The sequence below is a fragment of the Pseudophryne corroboree genome, chromosome 2, assembly GCF_028390025.1.
Source record: "Pseudophryne corroboree isolate aPseCor3 chromosome 2, aPseCor3.hap2, whole genome shotgun sequence".
Taxonomy (NCBI): Eukaryota; Metazoa; Chordata; class Amphibia; order Anura; family Myobatrachidae; genus Pseudophryne; species Pseudophryne corroboree.
Window position 1 is genome coordinate 701,534,662 of NC_086445.1, and position 18,352 is coordinate 701,553,013.

General features: G+C 43.9%; 1 protein-coding gene across 2 annotated transcripts; it reads left to right on the forward strand.

Moving 5' to 3' along the window:
• The first annotated feature begins 1,173 nt into the window (after positions 1 to 1,173).
• Positions 1,174 to 18,012, forward strand: LOC135051107 (acidic mammalian chitinase-like). 2 transcript variants are annotated; one of them, XM_063957275.1, is made up of 11 exons: positions 1,174 to 1,198; positions 1,313 to 1,342; positions 3,070 to 3,271; positions 4,160 to 4,216; positions 4,346 to 4,517; positions 7,271 to 7,395; positions 8,741 to 8,864; positions 8,955 to 9,140; positions 9,904 to 10,020; positions 17,078 to 17,219; positions 17,757 to 18,012. In XM_063957275.1, the coding sequence occupies exons 1-11, from the start codon at positions 1,174 to 1,176 to the stop codon at positions 18,002 to 18,004; spliced, it is 1,428 nt and encodes a 475-aa protein (XP_063813345.1). In that variant the 3' UTR covers positions 18,005 to 18,012. The 2 variants fall into 2 exon arrangements, with proteins under 2 accessions (XP_063813345.1, XP_063813344.1); XM_063957274.1 differs by lacking the exon at positions 1,174 to 1,198 and having other exon boundaries at positions 1,285 to 1,342.
• Positions 18,013 to 18,352: the final 340 nt, after the last annotated feature.

Here is an 18,352-nt window from a genome sequence, read left to right on the forward strand (position 1 = left end):
TGGGCAAAACCATGTGCACTGCAGGTGGTGCAGATGTAACATGTGCAGAGAGATTTAGATTTGAGTGGGTTATTTTGTTTCTGTGCAGGGTAAATTCTGGATGCTTTATTTTACACTACAATTTAGATTTCAGTATGAACACACCCCACCCAAATCTAACTTTCTCTGCACATATTACATCTGCCCCACCTGTACTGCCCATGGTTTTGCCCATTAGAAAAAAAGTTTGCTGTTGCGATCAGGTCTGAATTAGACCCTACAGTAGTTCTTCTATATCAGAGGAGAGAGTGTAAGAAAAAACTTTTCCAAAAGTATTGGGAAATTTATGAAATAACATGATATTCTTTCTTACTCCGAACTTGCCATAGTTCATATAACTATTAACCACTTGCCTGACATGGTCGCATCAGATGCGACCATGCCTGCAAGTGCTTTATCTGACCTGGTCGCACAGGATGCGACCAGTCAGATAGACAGTGTTTGCAGCTGCAGGGAAGGGAAACTTCCCTCTGCTGCTGTTGTCAGAGGGACCGGAAGGTCCCTCTGTCTTCCTGCACTCTCCCCTGTGTCTGCCGTGCTGCTGATCACAGCTGATCAGTCAGCACGGCAGGATCCCCCACTTCCAGCGGCTGCAGACAATAGCAGCCGCTGGTAAGTGTAAACAACCCCCCCCCCCCTCCCCCAGCCCCCCCTGTGCACCTGGAAGTTGTCCATGGTGTAAAAACTAAAGTCGCGATAGTCACAATGTTACCGATGTTCCGATGGTCATGCTGTTCCCGATCAATGTTCCGATGCGTGACGGAAAAAAAAAATGATATTTTTTTTTTTTACTAAAATCATTTTGGATAGGATTAAATTCATATTCTTCACGTAATTCACTCATAAAAAACCCCCGACAATTTCTGAGCGGTTTTTGAGAAAAAAATAGTCAGTTAAGTTGTTAAAGACCCTGTAAACGTCTCAGATTTATTTTGGGACATATCCAACATAGTTCTGATGTTCTTAAACTATGTTGTGACCTGAAATAAAAAAAGTCACTGATACCATGGAGGTAAACATATTTTTTAAGTAAACAAAAGCTTTGTGTACAATGCATGTTTCGGTCAAGTTGGAGGTGAATAACTCCTACTGTATATAAGCCAGCCACACTTGTCAGCCTACTACGGCTAGAAAATGAACAAGCTGCTGCTTATCACGGGTGAGTTTCTCTTTGTTGTCACATACATACTGTATCCTGCCATTCACTGCTTTCAATGTACAATTACTTATTTCATTCATTCCATTATGCGAAAATCTCTTCTTTTTCTTTCAGGTTTGGCCCTCCTACTGCATGTGCAGTTGGGTAAGTCATGTTGAAAAAGAAAATTATGTACTGCAGCTGACTAGTGCCTATTTCTTATAATGAGGTGTTCCGAAATGTCCGACTTGTGGTGGTATTCATGGATAGGGATGTAGCAAAGTGTAGAAATGCCATTTCTTTGCTTTTATCACACATTCTGAGTCTGATTAACACCAACTAGGTATTTAGGCAGCATACTGTTTTATGGCCCTTTTCCCCTCTCAAAAACCCCCCATATGACTGGCTAGAGCATAGGTCTGCAAACTCGGTCCTCATTATGCCACACAGCGCATGTTTTGCAGGTCTCCTCACAGAATCGCAAGTGAAATAATTAACTCCACCTGCGGACCTTTTAAAATGTGTCTGTGATTAATACACCTGTGCACCTGCTGGGTTACCTGCAAAACATGCACTGTGTGGGGTAATGAGGACCGAGTTTGCAGACCTATGGGCTAGAGTAATCCAGGCCCCTCAGTATCAATTGTGTTCTATGCTAATCTTAGTTTGCATAGTAGATGCTATGGTTCTGCACACAATGGCCCTCATTCCGAGTTGTTCGCTCGCTAGCTGCTTTTAGCAGCATTGCACACGCTAGGCCGCCTCCCTCTGGGAGTGTATCTTAGCAAGGCAGAATTGCGAACGTAAGATTAGCAGAACTGCTACTAAATAATTATTTGCAGTTTCTGAGTAGCTCCAGACCTACTCCTAGACTGCGATCAGCTCTGTCCGTTTAGTTCCTGGTTTGACGTCACAAACACGCCCTGCGTTTGGCCAGCCACTCCCCCGTTTCTCCAGATACTCACGCGTTTTTCCCTGACACGCCTGCGTTTTTTTTTTAGCACACTCCCGGAAAACGCTGAGTTACCAACCAGAAACGCCCCTTTCCTGTCAATCACTCACCGATCAGCAGTGCGACTGAAAATCGTCGCTCGAACACCAGCAAATCTACTAAGTTTTGTGTTAAATAACTTTGCGCATGTGCTCTGCGTACCATGCGCATGCACAGTTAGCAACAAATAGCAGCATAGCGAAAATCGGCAACGAGCGAACAACTCGGAATGACCCCCAATGGCCGGTATCCTATTATCTGCGATGAAGCATTGGGAACGGAAAACAGACTTTTTTTGTGATTTTTCTCGAAACTTCACAGATATTTTTTTACGGGGTATCCAATTAGATCTCCCATAAAAAAAAATAATAGTTTTTTGTGTGAAAACACACAGGTTCAGTAAAACCTGTGTGTTTCCGCTGCTGAGGACCCAAAAAGAAGGCACTTATCGGGGATTTTGTTTTGCCTGCCAGAGGCATTCGAAACAAAATCATAATAAGCCGTGACAACCCCTCCAGTGACTGGGGATCTACTGGTGCTGAGGCAGGTGACAATCCCTGATAAGCCACAGCTTGTGCTGGCTTATCGGGGCTAATAGGATAGCCCCGGGTGATATTATTACCCGTGGTAATGTACTGCGGGTAAATTTGATATCACCCAATGTATTTTATGAAGTAATGTGTAATTACTGATCTAGATACAGCTGAAAGGAAGTGCACAAATCATATCACTTGAATATAGATCCTGCGAGAAGCATATCTTTGGGTCACAGCATTGTTCAACCTGATAAATGTACAGTAAATTGATGCTATGTTCATCTTCGGTTATGTCCAGGTTGTGCAGTGTTAATCATTTTTAATTAATTTTGATTTGCCTATGTTATTTTTTTCTGATTCACCAGGTTCTTCTGTGAAGTTGGTATGTTACTTTACCAACTGGGCTCAGTATTACCCTGGAGCAGCCAAATATATGCCAGACAATGTTGATCCATGCATGTGTACTCACCTGATCTATGCTTTTGCCACCATGACTAACAACCAGATTGCAACTTCCCAATGGAACGATCCAACACTCTATGCTTCCTTCAATGCCTTAAAGAACTAGTATGTATTGACAGTCTAGCATCTTACACTTTAGATCAGTTTCATTTATGTTGCCTCAACAATTTCAGGTTTTTTTTGTCATATGCCAGATATACACGATCAGATGCATTGCTGCTGTGTTCATTTGGGCTACATAGGAGATTTTGTCTCATTCACTAATACTGTCCAGGCATGGTTAAATCTGCTTGGATGTGTTTCCAATTTGACCAAGTATATGCAAAACTAAATTGCACAGATCATGGGTACCATACAATTAAGTTACAGGAGTCCCAGCAGTAGGCTCAGTAGGTGATTGAACATGTACACACTGATCACAAATCAATCTTAATGTGAATCCAATTAGACTATAAGAAACAAGTCTGCCACCCTAATGTGCCTGTGTCTTGTATCCCTATAAATCTGAAGAATACAATGTCATCTGTTTTAAAAAAAGATTGTTGTTCTGCAGCATATTATGATGTGTCCACATACATCTTTGGTATATCCCGCCATGTATGGCACAGTTTTGCAAGCCATAGACTCAAAGATTTAGCCATGCCTTGTGATTTTACTTAATTTGCTTCTTTAATATGTTAGTTTATACATATTCTATTATGGCAATCAAAGAAATTAAAATCCATCCACTGGCTACTCGTGAAAAACAGCTTAGCAGTGGTTTGCATGTTGTGCCAAATTGAGCAAAATAGCAAAGATGTAAGTGGACATATCTGTACATCAGCACAAAACAACTGGCATTTTTCTATTCAGAATATGTCTCAATGTTACTAATGAAACATTAGTAATATGCTATACACATAATATACAATAGCCACAGTCTTCCAATCATGTTATAAACCTGTTACAAAGTCATCTTGGTATAACTTACATACTCATCTTGTTCACGTACAGCAACAGTGAACTGAAAACACTTCTCTCTGTCGGAGGCTTTAACTATGGAACCTCTGGGTAATAACAACACAATTCTTCTCTTATTTCTTTCTATCTTACCCTCTATTCTTATCTGTTCAATTTAACACATTTTACTGCAATATAATTTTTTGTTAGTTTACAAAAATTATATCTTGTTTTACACAGATTTAACACCATGGTATCCAATTCCCAGAACCGTCAGACCTTCATCAATTCTGTTATTAAATTTCTGAGGCAGTATGGCTTTGATGGTTTGGATATTGACTGGGAGTATCCCGGGGATTCAGACAGAGGCAGTCCCCCTCAGACTCAGCAGCAGTACTCTGTTCTGCTACAGGTAACAGACTCCATTTTACAGTCATAGCCACAGCTCTAAAAGCTTTTCTGTAAGCGAGATAGCCTGTTAATATGGTTCCATAAAACAAAGATGCAAGGTACCCAATAGGAGGACAGAACCAACAAAACATATCTTGTTTCCTAAGTAAAACAACAGTGTTTAATATCATTCTTATTTACTGACTAGCACTATTGAGTAAGACCTAGAACATAATGCTTTCTTTGCTACAAAATCTACCATTATTCATAAAGTTCAAGGCAGATTTACTTTGATGTAGTGATTTACTGACAGTCACTCCTGTGCTTTACAGTAACAACATTCTTGTGTACTAGTAGTACAGGCTTCGCGTTACCCTTTTGCTTAGCATCATGGGTATGTGCAGAAAAGACTCTGTGCAAGGATGGGGGCAGAACCCAACTTACTTTTAAGGGATTAAAAACAGACTTATGTTTAAAGACTTATCTTTATATTCAGCCTCAGTCTCTTGTTTTCAGCCACTCATTCATAGCAAATGACACAGATTGATATTTGTATCCATATTAACAGTCAGGACTGGTCTATTGAACACAACAGGCATTCTTCTGCTTAATCTTACCAATGAGATCAGCCGGGCATGCAACCTCTCCTCCAGGCAGAAGACTCTTTTTCATCAGACTTTATGGAATATGGAATATTCCAAAATACAGAAACATTGGCTAGCAGTCCGCAATTGGCGATTGGCTTGCAATCGGTGCCAGGTTCAAAAAGCGGCCCCTTATTTTGATTGGCTTTCCGTCCACGAGCTGGGATTGGCTGGCATCTGGTGCCAACTTAAAACTGCAGTGCAGCCAGGACCTAATGCTCCCAGCTCCGCCTCTCCCATTGCAGATAGAAGAAGGGGACGGGGTGTGAGAGGGAATCAGAGAGAGAGGTAGGGGGTGACAAAGGTAATCAGATCGTGGGAAGCAGGCACAGGCATTGAGAAGTTTCAGGGGTGAGAGAGGGGAATGAGAGGTGAAGGGGGTGAGAGAGGGGAATGAGAGATGCAGGGGGTGACATAGGGGATTGAGAGACTCAATGGGTGAGATAGGGGAGTGAGAGTCGTAAGGGTGAGATAGAAGCAGGTGCTTAAGGGGTAGCAGGAAGAGAGAGGTATTGGGGCAAATAAAGGAGAGAAAGATGCAGGTGATCAGACACTAAAGAGTAAATAGGGAATAAGCGTGTTACCTAGGATGAAGATATTGACACATGAGAGTGACAGACAAAGGAAACAGAAAAGACAGGAGGGGTTGCTGAATACTATTGCCCCCTAACCCTCCATTCCCGCAGTCTAAATCTAACCCTTCCCCTGCAGCCTAACTCTACCCTCCATGGTGGTGCCTGAAACTAACCCCCCCTTCCCACAGCCTAAATCTAACCCTTCCTCCCCTGCAGCCTACCCTATCCCTCCCCGCAGTTGAATAAACCTAACCATCCCTTCCCGCAGCCTATACCTAACCCCCCTTCCCCACAGCCAAACACTAACCCTTAGCCTATCCCTATCCTTCCCACCTGTGGCTTACCTCTCTGGTGGCCAGCATACTATCGATTGGGATTCCAGCACCGATGCTGTGTACATTGGGGGTCATTCCGACCCATTTGCACGTTGCGGTTCTTTGCAGCGGAGCGAACAGGTCGGTTCTGCACATGTGCGTCAGCCGCAATGTGCACGCGTGTTGTTGCCCAGAGATGGCCGTCGCTGGGCAATGACAAGAATAACAAAGAAAGCGATCGATGCCGCTATCGCAATAAGAGTGACAGATGGAAGGTGTTCCGGGGCGTCAACTAACTGTTTTCTGGGAGTGGAGCAGCGAACGCAGGCATGTCCAGGCATTTGAAGGGCGGATGTCTGATGTCAATTCCGGGATCTTCATTGCTGGATCCATCGCACAGAGTAAGTAACTGAAGGGCTGGTCTTGTTTTACACAAAACTTTTTTAGCATAGCAGGGCTGCACAAGCGATCGCAGCCTTGCTATGCTAATATACACTCCCCCATAGGCACCGCCTAGTTGATCGCATGAGCAGCAAAAAGTTGCTACGTGCGATCAACTCGGAATGACCCCCATTGTCGGGATGCTGGCGTCGGCATTCTGAGGCATGTCGGGACTCCAGCGTCTGCATTTTGACAGCTGGGATACCGACCGCCAGGATCGATAGCAGATAGGACACATGGAAGAGAGGTGAGCAAAGTTTTTTCAACTTATCCTGCTACATTGTGCATCACATCTAAAATGAGACACATATTATCAAAATCCCTAAATATTCCAAAATATGGGAAAAAGACGAAATAAAAAATACTTCTGGTCCCAATCGTGGATATGGGAGACTCAGACTGTATATGACTCTTAGATTCCATTATGGCAGTGTTTCCCAACCACGGTCCTCAAGGCACACTAACAGTCCTGGTTTTAGTGATATCCAGGCTTGAACACGGGTGACTTAATTAGTACCTCAGTAATTTTGATTTAACCATCTGTGCTGCAGCCTTGATATCACTAAAACCTGCACTGTTGGTGTGCCTTGAGGGCCGCGGTTGGGAATGCCTGCATTATGGTAACACCTGCACTGACAAAAAAAATAAAAAAAGTTAAATAAATGTAGCCTATAATAAGTGGGCACATAAATGAGAGTGCAAATGTATAATCCACATTCGAATTATACTATCACACATTTTATTTTGTTATATCTGCTCTAGGGGGAACAATGTCAATTATACCACATTATTGTATTGCAGGAAATGTATGCGGCATTTGTGCAGGAAGCCAGTCAGACCAACAAACCTCGTCTGCTCATGTCTGCGGCAGTGTCTGCTGGGAAGCCCACCATAGAAAATGCATACCAGATTCCACAGTTATCTCAGTAAGCATCTTCTAGAAGAATGTGGTTACTTGTCAAGGATTCTGGTTCTCAAAAGTATGAATATCTGGCCAAATAGCCACATAAATTATAGGCAAACTGGGTTTATCTGGTTTCTTTGAGCCAGCCAAATGGGTTTACTTGTGTTAAGGGCCGGTTCTAGACCTTGTGGCACCCAGGGCGAAAGTTTCCATTGGCACACACCCCTAATAGGGAAAAAATGTTAAGCACGCGTTGTAGGCGTGTGCCAAAAAATAGGCGCGTGGCTCCATAGGGAAGGGGCGTGGTCACAGTTATGCCCCCTGTAGTTGTGCCCCCTGTAGCATTGTGTGTCTTGTAGCTGTGCCCCCAGTAGTTGTGCCCCCAGTAGCTGTGACCCCAGTAGCTTTGTCCCCAGCAGCTGTGCCCTCAGTAGCTGTGCTCCCAGTAGTTTTGCCCCCATTAGCTGTGCCCCCAGTAGTTTTGCCCCCTGTAGCTGTGCTCTCAGTAGTTTTGCCCCCGGTAGCTGTGCCCCCAGTAGTTTTGCCCCCTGTAGCTGTGCCCTCAGTGGTTGTGCCCCCAGTAGTTTTTCCCCCAGTAGCTGTTCCCCCAGCAGAGTAGTTTTTGCCCCTGTAGCTGTGCCCTCAGTAGTTGTGCCCCAAGTAGCTTTGCCCCCTGTAGCTGTGCCCCTAGTAGACGCTTACTTAACAAAACAAAAAAATCACCAGCCCCGCTCCTGATTCCCGACCGCTGCTCTGATGTCCTCCACCTCCGGCCGCCGCTCCTCAGATCTATGACAGAGATGTCATTACGTTTCTCCCATAGCGCCGCACACTGCACAGACACTAGAGGTCAATTATGACCTCTAGCATCTGCTCCCACAATGCCGTGCGGTGCGCGATGATGTCAGGTGCACCACACAGCACCAGGACAGCGGCGCCACCGGGGAAAAAGCCTGCTTGCCTGTGGCAAGAGCCGCTACTGCTTGTGTTATTTGTCAGCAGGTAACTGCACAAACAATGCCAGTAAATGACGAATACAGTCATCTGCAGACAAGATTGCCCACTCTCATGGCACCATACACGTGACAACTTTTAAAATAAAGAAATAAATGTTTTGATGAAATGTAAAAAAATTACTCAAAAGACAAAGTAAATAATTGAAAATAACAAAACCATTGTGGTAGATTCATGGTAAATACAGTCCTGGGTAACATTATCCTTTACAGGGAACCTTTTTTTTTTTACATGCTAATTAATTAATATACAAGCTACCAAACTGATTTATCAGTCAAGGAAACATTTAGTAGCTAATGATTTAATTGCAAATTTTAGTGCAGAAATTGCAATGGTGTCTGTTTCATCTGTAGGTACTTGGACCTTATCAATGTGATGACATATGACTTGCGTGGTTCATGGGAAGGATTCACAGGAGAGGATAGTCCCCTTTACCAGGGCCCAGCTGATCAGGGAGATTACATATACTTCAATGTGGTATGTTGTCCATTGTCCATCATGGTCGGTACATTCTCCTTGTGTCATTGGTAACTTGCGATGAAATTTGTCACTCCTTTTATTGTTTAGGATTATGCTATGAACTACTGGAAAAATAATGGAGCTGCACCAGAAAAGCTCATGGTTGGATTCCCAGCATATGGACGATCCTACACACTCACTAACCCTTCCAACAATGGCCTTGGTGCCCCAACCACTGGTGATGGTCCTTCTGCTCCATACACACAGGAGGCTGGATTAATGGCATACTTTGAGGTATCCTCATAGTGACTATACTGTTTGTTTTTCTGCGTTGCATTTCTTGCTTTTGGTTCTATCAAAGTTAAATTGGATCTATAAACCCCAAAATGTTGCTATAATCAAAAACATTATGCTGGTGTGTATTACTTAGGGTGTGTACACACGGTGAGATATTTTCTTTCGATTTTGACTATATAGTCAAAATCGCAAGAAAAGTTAGTGCAGATCGCAAGGTGAAAGTCACCTTGCGATCCCGATTCGATCCTGATGCGCGGTCCCGCCTGGTCGGCATCGCAAGAAAAGATAGACTGTGCAGCAAGTCAATCCTTGCTAGATCTGTGTACTATCTAGTTCATCTCACATGTCAATGACATCTCACATAAGCCAAAATCTCACATAAGCCAAAATCGTAAGCACACATAGTCCATATCTCAAGAAAAGTTAGTCAAAATCGGTGGTGCTGGGCTCCGGGGAGTTCAAGGGAAATCGTAAGTGAAAATCAGCCATAGCAAGGATCTCACCGTGTGTACACACCCTTACTTTAGTGCAAATAGAACATTAAATGAGCCATGTTCATGGATTGGAAGCTTCTTTTTGTTCTAGCACAAAGTACCTGAAAAACATTCTCGTGGCCATTGGAGCCTAGCATGCACTGGAATGTTTGACTCTCTTTGGCTAACAGAGTGCATGCCAGTGACATGGGAGAAGAAAGACCTGATGTACTGTAGTATTCTACCAGCACCAACCATTCTTAACTTGTCTTTCTATTTTCAAACAGATCTGTAGTTTCTTGAATGGTGCTACAGAAGTATGGAACAGTCCACAAGATGTACCCTATGCGTATAAGGGAAGTCAATGGGTTGGATATGACAACCAGAAGAGTTTCCAGATCAAGGTACATACATGTTCTTACTCAAATAAGGAAGAGGCAGTCAGTAATCAAAAAACAAATTGGCCTAGTGCAGCAGAGGTGCCGATTTATGTTATTGCTGGTGGGTGCTTAAGCCTGTGACGTCCACTGTTGAGGGGCGTGGCCTCACTAAAATGGGCATGCTCTCGCTAAATGGGCATGGCCCCACAGGAAAAGACTACCCAGATTTTGACCCTGCACCAACAGACCTCGGCCAGCACAGGGAAAAAAAAAAATTCCACCATATTAATCCCCACACAGTAATGCCCCTTGCACCATATTATGACACACCGCAATGCCTGTGATACATTTAGCCCTACAGTAAATCTTCTAATTACTTTTAAATTACCTGCTCATTGTCAAGGGTTTTACTTGCTGGGTGTCATGCTCATTGCCAGGGGTTTCATTGGCTGGGTTTCTTGCTCGTTGCCAGAGGTTTCATGCTCTGATGGGTGTCATGCTTGTTGCCAGGGTTAATGCTCATTGCCAGGGGTAATACTCATCGCCAGGGGTGTGTAATGCTCATTACTAGGGGTGTGTAATACTAATTACCAGGGGTGTGTAATGCTAGTTTCCAGGGGTGTGTAATGCTAGTTGTCATTCCTCCTAGAATAATAAGGAATTTTTTATTACTGTATAATGTATTATATTTGGCAGACACTGCATCCTCTCAAGGGCGGCCGGGCATGTACATGGCTGCTGCAGTGCCGCATGACGTAATTGCATTATGCCGCAGCCGCACACGCAAGAGACCAGGAGTCTGTCTGTGAGCTAGGGGTGGAACCGCGGGCTAAGGAATTTCCGGCACGCGGCTCCACACCCAACTAACAGTCAGCCTACTCACTGGGATGGTGGCCAGTGCAGGGATCTGCTTGTGACGTGATGGCGGCTCATTCACACACTGGGCACCCTGTACTCTTCCCCCCTCCCCCCGCCCCTTGTGCCCTGACCTGGGGACTGTGTATGGGTGGCTCCCCAGCCCTGCTGCTTGTGCAGTGTGAGTGCAGGCTATAATAGGCTTCGAGGCGGCAGCAGGAAAAAACGGCCCGGCCGGCAGTGACTATCTACCGACTATTTACTATCTGCCTATGGTCCCGTGGGTGCTCATCATCCCGGGCCCGAGCACCCACAGAATCGGCACCTGTGCAGAGTATAGAGAGATAGGGAAACATTGTGGCTGTTGCAGAGTTGGCCGCAGTTTGCTTTCACTATGTAATGCTGCAACTATCGCAAAATACGGGCAGGTTGGCACTAGTAGCACATGATGCTGGTTTATGTCAGACACACATCGCATACATTTACACCTGTGTTTATAGCCATTTATGTTGGCAAAATATGTATTGATTATTAATGTATCAGAAACAGCTATCTATCTATTTCAGATAAAAGAAAACACAGCAGCACTTTTTTACAAGTGAATAAATTATGTTTTTTAAGTATAAGCATCTGTATCCCATTCTACAAGTGTGAAAACATGTCCTTACTGTACTCAGGTCAGGGGGTAATTCAGACTGAATTGCTGCAGTGGCAGCGATCGCAGTCTGAATCTCTTTGTGGAGTGCGCTCACGCTGCAGGCGCACTGTGTGTGCGCACCCTGGGAGCCCGGTGAGATGCTGACAGCATCTCAGGGCTGCGATTGCCTCTGCCTGATTGACAAGCAGTGGTGGACGCGGGTGGGAGGGGGCGTGCCAATGGCGTTAGAACGCCATTGGCGGGGCACGGTTCGGACAATGCAGGTGCGTCCTGACCATTGCAGGTGCGACCCGGAACACAGCGGGAAGCTGCGTGCTGCCCAGGCAGGGAGCTACTCGCTGGGTGCAAAAGCATTGCCGCCGTGCGACGCCTTTGCACCCTTGCAGGGGGGGGCCTGACTTGCGGGGTGGACTAGCCCTGTGCTGGGTGTCCCCCCGCATGTCAGAGAAACTGATCGTAGATGTGCTAAATTTAGCACATCTACGGTCAGATCTAAATTACCCCCTCAGTCTACCTCAAAATGCTCCTTCCCTCCCCCAGTCTTACCTCTCCAGGAGAAGTATCAGAATTAGTTGTTCTTAGAGCCATTTCATACTACAAAAGCTACAATTATTATTATTGGTGTAGTACTCACTTTGAATCAGGATCATTGCTATGCAGCCTTTGGTAGAACTTAGAAGGCTGGCATTGCTTATGCAAGTTCTTTACATATTTCTTTATCTGCACCCCAGTATATTTGTCTTTAAACATGTCTGCATTCATGGATCAAACACTTTATTATTTCACAGTAAATTTTAGTCTCCTGACATAGGGGATTTTTCGAAACTTTGAAAGCTCTGTAAATAGAAAAGGGATAACAAAAGTAAAGTAAAAAATTTCTGAATGAATACCAATTCTGCTTCTTTCTGACGGTGCTCTTTGCTATAGACCTAACAGATGCACAAGTCAGCTTTGAGAATTCATTTCTGTAACTGAAACACTGCTACTTATGGATAGCTTGCTTTCAGACTGAAAGAAATAGGTGGTTTTGTCTTTACAGGTATATACTATGGGAACTACAATGTGTTTTTAAGTTAGCACGTACCTCTATAACATACAGTAACACATATGGATGTAATGCTTTGCTATATTTTACTGTTTCTGCAAAAGTTGCCACAACATCTATATTCACTTTTTGCCATCTGCAATTGTATAATACCCTTTAGACATGAAGGGGTAAATTTACTGAGCTCTGTGTATTTGGCCATTTTTACAAATGTGGAAATTTACCAAAGACCAAACACAGATGTGCAAAACATGGGTGTATAGGGACATACGACCAAATACACCATTAACCAAACTCAGGTGTACTTTCCATAGACAACACTGAAACACAGGAATTTATCTAGAATAATTTCTGCAAACACACCCGTGAATAGAGCAAACTCGGATCAAAATGCACTTTTCAAATAGACGTCCCTCTCACCAGCGTGTTAGAGAAGCCTGCACAGATCAGCGCGTACTGTGCAGTACTTCTGTGTTAAAAATGTTTTAAAATAGAAAAACAAAACTGTGTGAGGTTCTCCCCCATAAGCATAAGCAGCCCTGGACTCTTTGAGCAGGTCCTGTTTCTAAAAATACAGGGGGAAATATTACTGAGATCCCCTTGTATTTAAAGAACTAGGACCAGGCTCTTGGACTGGTCCTGGTTTAAAAAATATGGCTGGGAAAAAGATGTCTCCCATATTTGTGAAACCAGCACCGAGTTCCACTAGTCAGGGAGATAATGCCAAGCCGAGAAACACATATATATTGATACTTAGCATTACCCCCAACTAATCAGACCTGGCCAGGGATTCCTGGGGGAGTGATGACCCCCACAATAAAGGGCTATCCCCAGCCCCCCTGGGCAGTGGGTGCTGAGTTGATAACTTTTAAATGTAAGAATTAGAATTAATATTGTCTTTTACAGGTAGAACAATAGTTCCTAGCAATCCTCCCCCACATGCTGGAACTTGGAGAACCACAAGCACTAGCATGCAAGGCATTAAAGGGTCTGTTGGTACCTGTAGACCCCCTGTAAAAGAAATATTAAAATACAAAGTAAAAGTTTATTGAAAACACTGGCACACTCACACTCATTCTGACACATACTGTAGCCCTTCAGTCTCCTTCTTCAGTAGAATTCAGCGTAACCTGTAAAAAAAATACTTCTATGGAGAAGTCTCACCCTAGAAACATAGGAACAGGCCCATAGAAACATAGGAACAGGCAAGGACAATACTAGAAAATGCACAAACATTCATGAATAGGAATGCATTTCATTTGACCTTGTTAACATGTAATTACAACAGGTGAACAGAGAGAACCAAATCACAGCACCTAAAGGCTAAAACAGTGCCCAAACTCTACCATTACAGTACAGGTTTTAAGGCTATCCGTACTTGAATCCAGATAGTTAAATCAAATTGACTGAGGTACTATTTAAATCAGCTGTGCTCAAGCACTGATATCTTTAAAACCTGTACTGTAATGGCGGAGTTTGGGAACCTCTAGGATACATTACAGGTACTCCTCCTAAGCAATACAAAGGAGTAAATGTAATAAGATGGGAGTTCATTTTAAGATGGGATGTTGCCTATAGCAACCAATCAGATTCTACTTCTCATTTATGTAGCACCTTCTAGAAGATAATGCCTGGAAGCTGATTGGTTGCTATGGGCAACATCTCATTTTAAATAGAACTCCCATCTTAGTAAATTTACCCCAATGAGTGGTAACTGTATGAAATTTATAGGGTCTGGGACTTTGTAATGGAGCTGGTTGTTAAGAGCTTAAATGTTCTATGTACTAAGCCTTGGAGAGTGATAAAGTGGACAGAGGTAAAGTACCAGCTAACCAGCTCCTAACTGTAATTTTTCAAACACAGCCTGTAACATGGCAGCTAAAAGTTGATTGGCTGGTACTTTATAGCTGTCCAAGGCTTAGCAGGGTTGGGTTCGTGTGACCGACAGTCAAGAGACCGGCAGTCATCAAACCGATGCAGAGATTTCGGCTTTTAGATGCCCGGTGGGGGTGACCAACGCAACTAAGCATAACTACATCCCGCTGCATACATAAAAAGGAGGCATATGGACAAAACCATGTGCACTGCAGGTGGGGCTGATATCTCATGTGTAGAGAGAGTCAGATTTGGGTGGGTTATATAGTTTCTGTGCAGGGTAAATACTGGCTGCTTTACTTTTACACTGCAATTTAGGTGTTAGCTTAAACACATCCCACCCAAATCTAATTCTCTCTGCACATGTTACATCTGCCACCCCCCCCCCCCCCCCTGCAGTGCACATGGGGGGTAATTCAGAGTAGATCGCAGTTTGTTAGCAGTTGGACAAAACCATGTGCACTGCTGGGGGGGGGGGGGGGCGATATAACATGTGCAGAGTGAGTCAGATTTGGGTGTGGTGTGTTCAAACTGAAATCTTAATTGCAGTGTAAAAATAAAGCAGCCAGTATTGACCCTGCACAGAAACAAAATAACCCATCCAAATCTAACTCTCTCTGCAAATGTTATATCAGTCACACCTGCAGTGCACATGGGGGGGTCATTCCGAGTTGACCGCTCGCTAGCTAGTTTTAGCAACCGTGCAAACGCTATGCCGCCGCCTACTGGGGAGTGTATTTTAGCTTAGCAGAAGTGTGAACGCATGTGCAGCCGAGCTCTGCAAAAACTGTTTGTGCGGTTTCTGAGTAGCTCTGAACCTACTCAGCGCTTGCGATCACTTCAGCCTATTCGTGTCCGGATTTGATGTCATACACCCGCCCAGCGAACGCCCAGCCACGCCTGCGTTTTTGCAAACCCTCCCTGAAAACGGTCAGTTAACACCCAGAAACGCCTCCTTTTTGTCAACCTTCTTGCGACCGTCAGTGCGACTGAAAACTTCGCTAGTACCTGTGCACAACCACAACGGGCTTTGTACCCGTACGTCGCGCGTGCGCATTGCGGAGCATGCGCAGAAATGCAGTTCTTTAGCCTGATCGCTGTGCTGCGAACAACAGCAGCTAGCGATCAACTCGGAATGACCCCCAAGGTTTTGCCCAACTGCTAACAAATTTGCTGCTGCAATCAACTCTTAATTACCCCCATGGTTTGGCCCATCTGCTTACTTTCTGGTTTTCAAATAAACCTGAGTAATCCCCATAGACCCCTTGGTTTGAACTTAATTTTGAGAGCAAACAATAACTATGGGGAAACATTGTTCTTATGCTTATTATGACCATGGGGGTCATTCTGAGTTGATCGCTAGCTGCCATTGTTCGCAGCGCAGCGATCAGGCTAAAAATCAAAATTTTTGCGCATGCGTATGGGCCGCAGTGCGCACGCGTGACGTACTTTCACAAAAAACTATGCAGTTTCACACAAGGCCGAGCGACTCTTTTCAGTCGCTGTGTTGATCGGTGAGTGATTGACAGGAATGGGGCGTTTCTGGGGGTTCCGGTATGAATGGTCGACCATGTTATGGTCGACAGTCATTAGGTCGACCACTATTGGTCGACATTGACATGGTCGACATGGACACATGGTCGACACATGAAAATGGTAAACACATGAAAGGTCGACATATGAAAAGGTCGACATGAGTTTTTTAACTTTTTTTTTGTGTCGTTTTTTGCGTAAAGTGACTGGGAACCCCAATTAGTGCACCGCGTCCCCTCGCATGGCATGCTTCGCTCGCCATGCTTCGGGCATGGTGCCTTCGCTCCGCTACCGCTTCGCTTGGCACACTTTACCGTTCCAATCGTAGTCCATGTGGATCGTAAAGTATGGAAAAGTTCCCCAAAAGAAAAAAAGTTAAAAAACTCATGTCGACCTTTTCATATGTCGACCTTTCATGTGTCGACCATTTTCACGTGTCGACCATGTGTCCATGTCGACCATGTCAATGTCGACCAATAGTCGTCGACATAATGACTGTCGACCATAACATGGTCGACCATGTGAACGGATACCGTTTCTGGGAGGTAACTGACCGTTTTCTGGGAGTGTGCTAAAAAACGCAGACATGCCAGATAAAAACGCAGGCGTGCCTGGGGAAACGGGGGAATGGCTGACCGAACGCAGGGCGTATTTGTGACATCAAAGCAGGAACTAAACAGACTGAAGTGATCGCAAGGAAGGAGTAGGTCTGCAGCTACTCTGAAACTGCTTGAAAAAATGTCAGCACTGTTCTGCTAACCTTTCGTTTGCACTGCTGCTAAGCTAAGATACACTCCCAGAGGGCGGCGGCTTAGCGTTTGCACGGCTGCTAAAAAACAGCTAGCGAGCGATCAACTCGGAATGACCCCCTTTATCTCCAGCGACTTTATCTCCATCCAAGGCTTAGTAAATTGACCCCTTAATGTGAAACAAGCATTCAGTTATAAATCTGACCCCATCAGAGGATGCATAAGTAAACAAATTCATGTTTTTAAATGTCCATTAAATTACAACACTTGTTGAAGAACTGCATAAAGTATGATAAATGGGCAAAGAAGGCTGAGGAGAGTTGCTTGCCCAGTAATGAATGTCATATGTCTTCTCTCTCACACTAGGCAGAGTGGCTGCTGAAGAATAACTTTGGAGGTGCTATGGTATGGGCTCTTCCCTTGGATGACTTTAGTGGGACTTTCTGTGGCCAAGGGAAATACCCTTTAATGAACACACTGAAATCAGCTCTGGGAATTTCTTTCCCAAGTAAGTGTTAAAAATCTATGTATATGTATTGCGTCTGCAAACACATTTTATTTAGATGTGCTCTGAATTTTAAGTCCAGTAGCCCACGAGTACTGTTTAAAAGTGTGGGGTAAAGAGGGCGTTTGGCCGAACAAGCCAGGATATGAGATGCATCAGTAAGTATGCTAGTAATGGAGCCACTATAGGAAATCCTGTATTCTAACTTTTATCGTCGGGGGTCAAAATAGTCACCGTTAAAGCTATACAAAAAAAATGCTATTTGTTAGCTTGATTTATGGCCTACTATTCAAGAGATGCCCTATAATGGTGCTGCAGTTGTCAAGTTGCCACATAATGCCTTTAGTGTTCTAGTAAATGTTATGCTCAAGTACTTTAGGATGTATTTCAAATATATATATATATATATATATATATATATAAAAAAAAAAATATATATATATATATATATGCCATTTATGGAATGCTGTTGTAATGTATAAAAGTATTTTTCTAAGAATGATATATGCATGTATTAATATTTAATTTGTCCTCATGCAGATTGTAATTCACCAACAGTAACAGCAGCACCAAATACATCAGCAGGTCTAACGACTTCAATTACAACCCCTGCCAGTGGTGCTGGAAGTGGCAGCAGCAGTTTCTGTGCTGGAAAATCAAATGGTCTTTACCCAAACCCAACAAGCAAAAATGGTTTCTATAACTGTCTGAATGGGAAAACATACCAGCAGGCCTGCCAATCAGGCTTAGTGTTTGATACCAGCTGCAATTGCTGTAACTGGGCATAAACAGAAGAAGGAGCAGTCTATGTCAGTAAACCACTTGTCAGTGATAAATTCAATAAACATACTAACATAAAATGATGTTGTGTACCAGATAATGAACTATTTTGTAACATAATTAAAACCTAAAAATATTCAATGAAGTAAATGCATGACTTTCTATGGTGATCTGCAGTGGCGGAACTGTCAGGTGCATTGCACCAGGGGCCTTTGAGGACTAGGGGGCCCACTGCTTTCCAGACCAGCAATAAGTTATCCTCTGGCTTCCCCCCCTCAGACTATTTTGAGCAATATCAGATGAGTGGGCCCCACTGCCTAAGGGGCCTGCCCTTTACTTTAGAGAGGCAGTGCTGA